This window comes from Nerophis ophidion, linkage group LG02, assembly GCF_033978795.1.
Source record: "Nerophis ophidion isolate RoL-2023_Sa linkage group LG02, RoL_Noph_v1.0, whole genome shotgun sequence".
Lineage (NCBI taxonomy): Eukaryota > Metazoa > Chordata > Actinopteri > Syngnathiformes > Syngnathidae > Nerophis > Nerophis ophidion.
Window position 1 is genome coordinate 72,309,452 of NC_084612.1, and position 11,476 is coordinate 72,320,927.

At 36.0% G+C, this 11,476-nt stretch overlaps 1 protein-coding gene across 2 annotated transcripts in view; it reads right to left on the reverse strand.

Moving 5' to 3' along the window:
* The window catches only part of asic1b (acid-sensing (proton-gated) ion channel 1b), a 401,531-nt gene that overhangs the window by 131,816 nt on the left and 258,239 nt on the right, over positions 1 to 11,476 (reverse strand). The window contains exon 1 of one of the 2 annotated variants that reach the window (XM_061890081.1): positions 2,140 to 2,941. The exons of the other annotated variant lie outside the window; for it this stretch is intronic. Within the exon in view, the coding sequence (XP_061746065.1) occupies positions 2,140 to 2,796 (657 nt within the window). The 5' untranslated portion in view covers positions 2,797 to 2,941. Of the gene's footprint in view, positions 1 to 2,139; positions 2,942 to 11,476 lie in introns of those variants that run through there. 2 annotated transcript variants of the gene reach the window in all.

Sequence of the window (11,476 nt, forward strand, 5' to 3'; positions counted from 1 at the left end):
AGTTGTGTCTGTGTTTTTTCCTAGGGGGCACTAGAGCGAAATTTTGAGTTTTGTTTTTTTTGATTAGATCGCAATTTTCGCTAGTCCTGATGTGTGTGTAAAATTTGGTGAGTTTTGAAGCATTTTAAGGGGGTCAAATTACAGCTCAAAGAGGCAAAAATTACACTTTTAGGAAACTTTTGTTTTGAAGGGGTGTTTGCCAACTTCCTGTTGATTTTTTTCTGAAGGAGGTCCTTGTATGAAATGTATGTCTAAGTCAGACCTACATAGAGGTTTTTGTTTCATGTCTCTACGACATTCCTAACGGAAGTTACAAGCAGTTGTGTCTGTGTTTTTTCCTAGGGGGCGCTAGAGCGCAATTTTGAGTTTTTTTTTTATTAGATCGCAATTTTCGCTAGTCCTGATGTGTGTGTAAAATTTGGTGAGTTCTGAAGCATGTTAAGGGGGTCAAATTACAGCTCAAAGAGGAAAAAATTAAATTTTTAGGAAACTTTTGTTTTGAAGTGGTGTTTGCCAACTTCCTGGTGATTTTTTTCTGAAGGAGGTCAGTGTATGAAATGTAGGTCTAAGTCAGACCTACATAGAGGTTTCTGTTTCATGTCTCTACGACATTCCTAACGGAAGTCACAAGCAGTTGTGTCTGTGTTTTTTCCTAGGGGGCGCTAGAGCGCAATTTTGAGTTTTTTTTTTGATTGGATCGCAATTTTCGCTAGTCCTGATGTGTGTGTAAAATTTGGTGAGTTTTGAAGAATTTTAAGGGGGTCAAATTACAGCTTAAAGAGGCAAAAATTTAATTTTTAAGAAACTTAATTTGAAAGGGTGTAGGCCAACTTCCTGTAGATTTTTTTCTGAAGGAGGTCAGTGTATGAAATCTAGGTCTAAGTCAGACCTACATAGAGGTTTTTGTTTCAGGTCTCTACGACATTCCTAACGGAAGTTACAAGCAGTTGTGTCTGTGTTTTTTCCTAGGGGGCGCTAGAGCGCAATTTTGAGTTTTTTTTTTTTAATTAGATCGCAATTTTCGCTAGTCCTGATGTGTGTGTAAAATTTGGTGAGTTTTGAAGCATGTTAAGGGGGGCAAAATACAGCTCAAAGAGGCAAAAATGACATTTTTAGGAAACTTTTGTTTTGAAGGGGTGTTTGCCAACTTCCTGTTGATTTTTTTCTGAAGAAGGTCAGTGTATGAAATGTAGGTCTAAGTCAGACCTACATAGAGGTTTTTGTTTCATGTCTCTACGACATTCCTAATGGAAGTTACAAGCAGTTGTGTCTGTGTTTTTTCCTAGGGGGCGCTAGAGCACAATTTTGAGTTTTTTTTTTGATTAGATCGCAATTTTCGCTAGTCCTGATGTGTGTGTAAAATTTGGTGAGTTTTGAAGCATGTTAAGGGGGTCAAATTACAGCTCAAAGACGCAAAAACTACATTTTTAGGAAACTTTTGTTTTGAAGGGGTGTTTGCCAACTTCCTGTTGATTTTTTTCTGAAGGAGGTCATTGTATGAAATGTAGGTCTAAGTCAGACCTACATAGAGGTTTTTGTTTCATGTCTCTACGACATTCCTAACGGAAGTTACAAGCAGTTGTGTCTGTGCTTTTTCCCTAGGGGGCGCTAGAGCGCAATTTTGAGTTTTGTTTTTTTTGATTAGATCGCAATTTTTGCTAGTCCTGATTTGTGTGTAAAATTTGGTGAGTTTTGAAGCATGTTAAGGGGGTCAAATTACAGCTCAAAGATGCAAAAAATACATTTTTAGGAAACTTTTGTTTTGAATGGGTGTTTGCCAACTTCCTGTTGATTTTTTTCTGAAGGAGATCAGTCTATGAAATGTAGGCCTAAGTCAGACCTACATAGAGGTTTTTGTTTCATGTCTCTACGACATTCCTAACGGAAGTCACAAGCAGTTGTGTCTGTTTTTTCCTAGGGGGCGCTAGAGCTCAATTTTGAGGGGTTTTTTTTGGATTAGATCGCAATTTTCGCTAGTCCCGATGTGTGTGTAAAATTTGGTGAGTTTTGAAGCATGTTAAGGGGGTCAAATTACAGCTCAAAGAGGCCGCGGTATGATAAGAATAAAACCTTAGAAAGACAATCGGGTCCTCGGTCCCTAACAAGGACCATGGTATTTCTTCAGACTGTAGGACCTACCTCTCGAAAGTCCTCCGGGCCACATTCCAACCCCCTGAAGCTACACTCCAGCAGGATGTCTTCAATGCGGTGTCGGGTGCGGTTGTAGAACTCATCCAAGCTAAACCGAGAGCCTGGCAGGCGGTCGGGCTCCGGGGCGAGTTGGAACCCCGGCGCCATGCCGTCCTCGAAGCCCAGCAACGGACCCATGAAGATCAGGTCGCTGTAGCTCATCTGGGACTTCCTCACAAAGTTGTAGTTGCAGAAAGTGACGGCCGGGAAGGTCATGTTGGACGCCACCTTCTCGTCCAGCATGGTGATGTGGTCGTACTGGAGGTAGTACAGGATCCGGTCGGCCACCTGGAACAGGAAGGCGGACAACGCCGTGGTAAAGACCAACGCCCACAAACCCTGGCGGATGCCGAATTTCTTGTTCTCCACAAAGACGTGGTTGGCTCCGTGCAGAGAGCAGCCACCGAAGAAGCTCGCCAGATCGTCCAACTGGTCCTGGTCTTCCTCCTCTTCATCGCAATGGTCTGCGTCGTGACTGCACCCGTCCAGGTACTCCTGGGAGTCTCCGTAACTCCTCTTCACACGCTTGTAGTGATCATCGAAACTGTCTTTGTCGGGCTCGTCGTCCGCGGAAAAGGAGATGGTGCACAAGATCCGGACTGGCATTGTCTCTCGCCGATTGGCAAACTACGACCAAGGTCAAATCTGCAGAACCCTCCACAAACACTGAGAGTTCCCCCCAAGCAAATGGAACTTCAACCCCAGAGCACCGTCCCTTGGTCTGGTTACCTCTATCCACTCTGAAAGAAGACTTCACCCCCCTCCCGGTCTCTGGGGTAGGTCCATCCACCCCTTAGAGCAGGTTTGAAAGAGAGCAAGAAGACGCTGAGGCGAGGGAGGAGGGAAGAAGAAGGTGAGGATACTGAATACTCCCGTAGGGCCCGGCCCCCGGGTCACCACGGAGGGGCAGGATTTCAACGTTTACTGGAAAAACAAAAACGCATGCAGGCGTTGACGCAGTGAATGTTCCAGAAAGGAAGCCAGGACAGCAAACCACAATGACTTTATTTCAGCCACTTTACACTTATACACCTTATTTATATATGATAGTGTATAATACAACATGACATACTCATCAATTGTTTACTTAAAACAGGGGAGTCCAAACCCTTTGACTCGGGGGCTGCATTGAGCTGAAATAATTTGGTTGCTGACTGCATGGAAAGTAATATATATATATATATATATATATATATATATATATATATATATATATATATATATATATATATATATATATATACATACATATATATATACATACATATATCAGAGGTGGGTAGAGTAGCCAGAAATTGTACTCAAGTAAGAGTACAGTTACTTTAGAGATGTATTACTCAAGTAAAAGTAAAGAGTAGTCACCCAAATATTTACTTGAGTAAAAGTAAAAAGTATGTTGTGAAAAAACTACTCAAGTACTGAGTAACTGATGAGTAACCTGATTACGGCAACAAATAATGCACAAAAACATAAAAATAGCAATGAGCAAAAAAATAAGCAACTAAAACAATAATATATATTAAATAATAGTACATTGAAATAAAATTTAAAAAATGGCACATTGAGCCACAATAACTTAACAGCACCATAGCCTCAGTAGACATTCATTGATTTGATTAATTGATTGATTGATTAAAACATGTATTAGTAGATTGCACAGTACAGTACATATTCCGTACAATTGACCACTAAATGGTAACACCCCAATAAGTTTTTCAATGTTTATCAATTACTTAGTAAATGACCAAGTCGAGGTGATCTACCTCATATATACATACACACACATATCATATATACACACACACAAATCATTTATATATATAAATATATATACATATATATATAGATATATAGATATATATATATGTATATACAGTATATATTTCTATTTATTTATTTTGCCGTTTTTGTTGACAAGTTAAAGGTGTTTTAATGAATATACAAGCATGTTTAACATATAGATTCCTATCTTTCATGAAGACAAGAAAATAAGTTGGTGTATTACCTGATTCTGATGACTTGCATTGACTGGAATCAGACGTCCACTTTTTCAAATGGAGGAGAAAACAAGTTCCTCTTTTCTGTCTAATACCACATGAAAGTCGTTGTTTTTTGGCATCTTATCCGTCCAGCTTCCATATTGGTTTTTATACACTTTACAAGAAATACTTTGGCGGCAAACTCCGTAGCTTGCTAGCTTGTATGCTCTGGCTTTCGGAGACTCTTATTTTGTTAGCGCAGGCGCGATGGAGCGGCGCTTTTATTGTGAAGACAGGAACTGGGCAATCAGTCTTTAGGCTTTTGACGGGAAGTACGGTTGAAATAAAAAGTGTCTTTTTTCCTTTACACTTTTGATTGATTGATTGATTGAAACTTTTATTATTAGATTGCACAGTACAGTACATATTCCGTACAATTGACCACTAAATGGTAACACCCCAATAAGTTTTTCAATGTTTATCAATTACTTAGTAAATGACCAAGTCGAGGTGATCTACCTCATATATACATACACACACATATCATACATACACACACACACACACAAATCATTGATATATATACATATATATACATATATATAGATATATATATATATGTATATACAGTATATATTTCTATTTATTTATTTTGCCGTTTTTGTTGACAAGTTAAAGGTGTTTTAATGAATATACAAGCATGTTTAACATATAGATTCCTATCTTTCATGAAGACAAGAAAATAAGTTGGTGTATTACCTGATTCTGATGACTTGCATTGACTGGAATCAGACGTCCACTTTTTCAAATGGAGGAGAAAAAAAGTTCCTCTTTTCTGTCTAATACCACATGAAAGTCGTTGGTTTTTGGCATCTTATACGTCCAGCTTCCATATTCGTTTTTATACACTTTACAAGAAATACTTTGGCGGCAAACTCCGTAGCTTGCTAGCTTGTATGCGCTGGCTTTCGGAGACTCTTATTTTGTTAGCGCAGGCGCGATGGAGCGGCGCTTTTATTGTGAAGACAGGAACTGTGCTATCAGTCTTTAGGCTTTTGACGGGAAATACGGTTGAAATAAAAAGTGTCTTTTTTCCTTTACACTTTTGATTAATTGATTGAAACTTTTATTAGTAGATTGCACAGTACAGTACATATTACGTACAATTGACCACTAAATGGTAACACCCGAATACGTTTGTCAACTTGTCTAAATCGGGTCATGTGACCGCCTGGCTCTGTTTGATTGGTCCAACGTCACCAGTGACTGCATGTGATTGGTGAAACGCACGCATGTGTAGATTCTACTTTGAAGCTCTGTCATTAACCAAAACAACATTAGATAGATCGATAAAAAAAAGTAGCGAGTAGCGAGCTGAATGTAGATAAATGGAACGTAGTAAAAGTAGCGTTTCTTCTCTATAAATATACTCAAGTAAAAGTATGTTGCATAAAAAACTACTCGTAGAAGTACAATTTATCCCAAAAGTTACTCAAGTAAATGTAACGGAGTAAATGTAGCGCGTTACTACCCACCTCTATATATATATATATATATATATATATATATATATATATATATATATATATATATATATATATAAAGGCTGGGCAACGATTAAAAATTTTAATCGAAGTTAATTGCACTATTTCTCCGATTAATCGCGATTAACTGCATTGTATACGCAAAGCCCAATAAAGAATTCAAAAGTAGTGTGTAGTGCACCTTTATTGGAATATTCTCCCACATGAACAAAAGCGCCAAAACATTTGTTGTGCAAACACAATTTAAATCAGTCCTTGTTAAACAGTAGCAGTTAAATAGCATATTTTATGAAAATCCACTCCAAAAATGTAAATACAAACATTTAAGCTTATTGCCACTGCCAGGGTATTTAAGTTATCCTGTTTGTTATGGAAAATAAATATCATCAAATACAAATCTCTGAGCCACAATCATAACATCTGAACAGGCAATTTCTGAGGTAACAGCAGAAACTTTTTTTTTTAAATCAGGGATCTTATGTTTAAAAAACCTATATTATAGGTAGTGGACTGCTTTAGGGAATTTTTGATCAAATTATCCGTAGTAGCAATATTAATAATGTTGTGTTTATTCTGCGTAGTGCACTTAAAATAATTATGACCATATCTAGGAATTGATATAATGGCAATTTTCCGATTGTTTGCTTGGTGCTTTGATAAACTGAAGGCATCATATACATGGTACTATATTGTGATGTTATGAGCCAGGGGAAAAAAGAACTACCCTACCCAGCATGCAACAGGAGTGACGAGCATGCGCGGTAGCCCGGTATAGGTTGTGTGTCGCCATGACGGCATCTTGTATGTTGTGATATGCACGCTCTGAAAGCAAACGTTAAGAACTCAGCCAACACTCCTCGTCTACATTATTCATAAATAGACAGACAACACATATACTCCGCTGCTTCACAGGCCGCTGGATGTAGCCGGCAAAGTATTCCCATGCTAGCTAGCCGGTCTAGCAAGCACGCGTCATTCAGTCCAAAACCGCCCGATCTATCCACATTCAGAATTGTCTGGCGGTCGTAAGTGATCCCGGAGTGACCACGCTGTAAGCCAGCCATGAAATTTGCAGAATTGTCCGGTATTTTTGCCAAATGTTCCATCTTTAGCAAGAGCCCCTCGACAACGAAGCCCATCCGGGCGACGCCATCTTTTTAAGAAAAGGCGTTAACAAAATAAAAACATGTAAACAACATACACAAATGTGCGATAAAATAATTGTCGGCGTTAATAGATTGATGAGTTAACGCGTAATTAACGCAATAATTTGCCCACCCCTAATATATATATATATATATATATATATATATATATATATATATATATATATATATAACTAAATGCGTGCATTTTTCAGTAAGACCAACATCTTTTAGAGTATAATAAGTCTCTTATTCTTTTTAATAACATTGTTATTCTGAAGCTAACCAATAATAAATCAAATGTCATGTCTCTTGATCATGTTTTTGTTTGTGCCAAGTGCTGTTTGTCCTTTGGACTCTTTAAGTTCCTGTTTTTTTTTCCACTCCCTTGTCTGGTTTCCTTGGTTACTCATTTTGTCCACCTGTCTCGGGTGGACAAAATGCCCGCTCACCTGCTTCCCGAGCACTAATCAGAGGCAGCATTTAAGCTTGTCTTTGCCAGTCAGTCGCCCTGTGCTGACTTGTTTCATGCCTTGCCATAGTTTCGTACCTCATGCCATGCCAAGTAAGTTTTGTTTGATTTATGTTCTTAGTCTGTTTATGCGTTAGCTTTGTTCTTTAGCCCCAAATTGTTCCTCTGCTGTGAGCGTTTTTTTTGTTTATAGATTTTTTAGTTAAAATTAAATCATGTTTTTACCTAAATGCCATGTCCCGAGTAGTCCGTCTGCCTTCCTGGGAGAACGACCCCGTAGCAAGCTGCAACCCCCCCCCATTGTGACATAAAATACTTCTTACCATTAATGCGACTTCTTGAACAGGTGCGGTAGAAAACGGATGGATGGATATAAATGCATGAGAATGTTTTCTATTTTGCACGTTATTTTTAGCACTGTGATTACCAGCGAAATGATTCATAATTATCGCATTAAGCAATGTCAGCTAAGATTTATCTGAGAGCCAGATGCAGTCATCAAAAGAGCCACATCTGGCTCTAGAGCCATAGGTTCCCTACACCTGTACTAATGAATCATATTTGGTACTATACCGCCTCTAAAAAGTATGGTACCAAGTACATTAGTGTATGTAGTCGATACTATTATTATTACATTGATGTTTTTTAGCAGCACAAAATCTTTTTTTGTTTTAAATTTTTTTTATATTATGTTTCTAAACTCAAGAAATACGTCCCTGGACACTTGAGGACTTAAAATACGACCATTGTATGATCCTGTAACGACTTGGTATCGGATTGATGCCTAAATTTGTGGTATCAGCCAAAACTAATGTAAAACATTAAAGAACAGAAGAAAAAAATATTATTACATTTTAACAGAAGTGTAGATAGAACTTGTTAAAAGAGAAAATAAGCAGATATTAACAGAAAAGGAACAAGCACATTAATAATACATTTTCTACCGCTTGTCCTTAATATTGTTGACAAAATAATCGAATAAGAAATGACACAAGATGTTACTGCATATGTCAGCACACTAAATTAGGAGCTTTTGTTTGTTTACTTAGTACTAAAAGACTAATTAATTAATTTTATTCAAGGACGAACTTGCAATAAGAAACATATGTTTCATGTACCTTAAGAATTGTAGTTAAAATAAAGCCGATAATGACATTGTTTGTGGTCCCCTTTATTTAGAAAAGTATCAAAAAGTACCGAAAAGTATTGAAAAGCATTTTCGAACCGGTACAAAAATATTGGTATCACTCATACATACTGTGTATATATATATATATATATATATATATATATACAAATATATATATATATATATACAAATATATACAAATATATATATATATATATACAAATATATATATATATATATATATATACAAATATATATATATAGTATATATACATATATATTTATATATACATATATACATATATACACATATATACATATATACACACATGTATATATATATGCATATATATATATATATATATATATATATACATATATATGCATATATATATATATATATATATATATATATATATATATATATATATATATATATATATACATATACATATATATATATATATATATATATATATATATATATATATATACACATACAAATATGCATATATTTAAATATATATTTTGTTGTTTAAATGTGCTATATAAATAAAGTGGTTTGGATTGGATGGTTACCAAAACACACAAACTCAAGGGCGCTGAAAACAGAACCGAGGGAGTCAAAACTAAAAAAAATCATGACAAAATGGGTGTGATTTACTCTTTTTTTCTTTTTTTTTGCACTATGACAAGGGAAGGTTGTTTGCATCAGGTCATATAAGTAAACAGTGCACATTGCACTGTTCAGAGCATAATTAGAGGTCATTGACGTGAATAACTCACATGGTCAATTTGATGGCGACAAAATGGCAGCATCAAAGGCTTGGTTACAAAGTCGAAGATCCTCTATGCAACAAAATAGTTCTAGTGGTTTTGAGGACATACTTAAAAAAACATGGGTCAAAGATCCATAATTTGACATAAGAGTTATGCTGTTTTTGAGAACATAGCTAAAAAAAACATGGGTCAAAGATCCATTATTTGACATAAGAGTTATGCTGTTTTTGAGAATATACCTAAAAAAACATGAGTCAAAGATCCATTATTTGACACAAGAGTTATGCTGTTTTTGAGAATATTCCTAAAAAACATGAGTCAAAGATCCATTATTTGACACAAGAGTTATGCTGTTTTTGAGAACATACCTAAAAAACATGAGTCAAAGATCCATTATTTGACACAAGAGTTATGCTGTTTTTGAGAATATACCTAAAAAAACATGAGTCAAAGATCTTCTATATAACAAAGGAGTTCTGCTGTGTTTGAGAACATACCTACAAAAACATTAGTCAAAGATCCTCTTCATGACAAAATAGCTCTGCTCTTTTTGAGAACATACCTAAAAAACATGAGTCAAAGAGCCACTGTAATACAAGAGTTCTGTTGTTTTTGAAAACATGAGTCAAAGATCCATTATATGACAAAATAATTGTGGGCGTGGTTATTTCATATATATATATATATATATATACATATATATATATATATGTATATATTTTATATATATATATATTTATATGTATATATATTTTTTTTTTTATATGTATATTCATATATATATATATTTTATATATATATAGATATGTTTTTTTATATATATATGTATGTATATATATATATATATATATATGAAATAACCACACCCACAATTATTTTGTCATATAATGGATCTTTGACTCATGTTTTCAAAAACAACAGAACTCTTGTAATATAGTTGCTCTTTGACTCATGTTTTTTAGCTATGTTCTCAAAAAGAGCAGAAGTATTTTGTCATGAAGAGGATCTTTGACTTATGTTTTTTTAGGTATGTTCTCAAAAACAGCAGAACTCCTTTCTTATATAGAGGATCTTTGACTCATGTTTTTTTTAGGTATATTCTCAAAAACAGCACAATTCTTGTGTCAAATAATGGATCTTTGACCCATGTTTTTTTAGGTATGTTCTCAAAAACAGCATAACTCTTATGTCAAATTATGTATATATATATATATATATATATATATATGAATTGTAGCTATACACATGTATATATGTATATATATAAATAAATAAATATATATATATATATATATATATGTAAATAAAATAAATACTTGAATTTCAGTGTTCATTTATTCACACCTATACACACACATAACACTCATCTACTCATTTTTTAGTTATGGGTTGAATTGTCCATACTTGTTCTATTCTATGTCACTATTTTTCTAACCATATGCATGTACAGTAGATGGCAGTATTGTCCTGTTTAAGAGTGTCACAACATTGCTGTTTACGGCAGACGTACTGCTTTACGATAGACAAAAACGTGACTGCTGTTGTTGTGTGTTGTTACCGCGCTGGGAGGACGTTAATGAAACATCCTAACAATAAACCCACATAAGAAACCAAGAACTCGCCCTCGATCATTCTACAGTTATAACGTCACTGGGCAGGCAGGTTTATATTGTGGGAAAGCGGACGTGAAAACAGGCTGTCCTCACTCAGGTCCGCATGGAGCTGGAGGGGGCGTGGCCTCCACCTCGGCCTGAATTTGGGGAGATTTTCAGGAGAAATTTTGTCCCGGGAGGTTTTCGGGAGAGGCGCTGGATTTCGGTAGTCTCCCGGAACATCCGGGAGTGTTGGCAAGTATGTTCATGGGCCATATTTTGCCCGCCAGTTGCCAATCCAGATACTAGCTCAAGGTGAAGAAACCCCAAGCGTCCATGAGGACGTTTCATTTGAAAGCTGCATGATGAAATTATAACAATCTTCCAGGAAAGGGAAGACGTGACCAACCACCCAAAGAAAGGATGTATCAGATTTGTCGGCGGTAAAGGAGAAGAATCAAAACAACTGCAGGAATTAAATCAAGACCTGCATGATCTCATTATTAGCAATTTAATGACGCGTTCACCAACACCCAGCCCTCGCAATCACATCAGTGGAAATTAAATACCAGCAGGGGAGAAGAAACCCCTTCAACGCGTCCTATCCGGGATGGAATCAGACTCCCCGGGAGCGAGGTTCTGCGA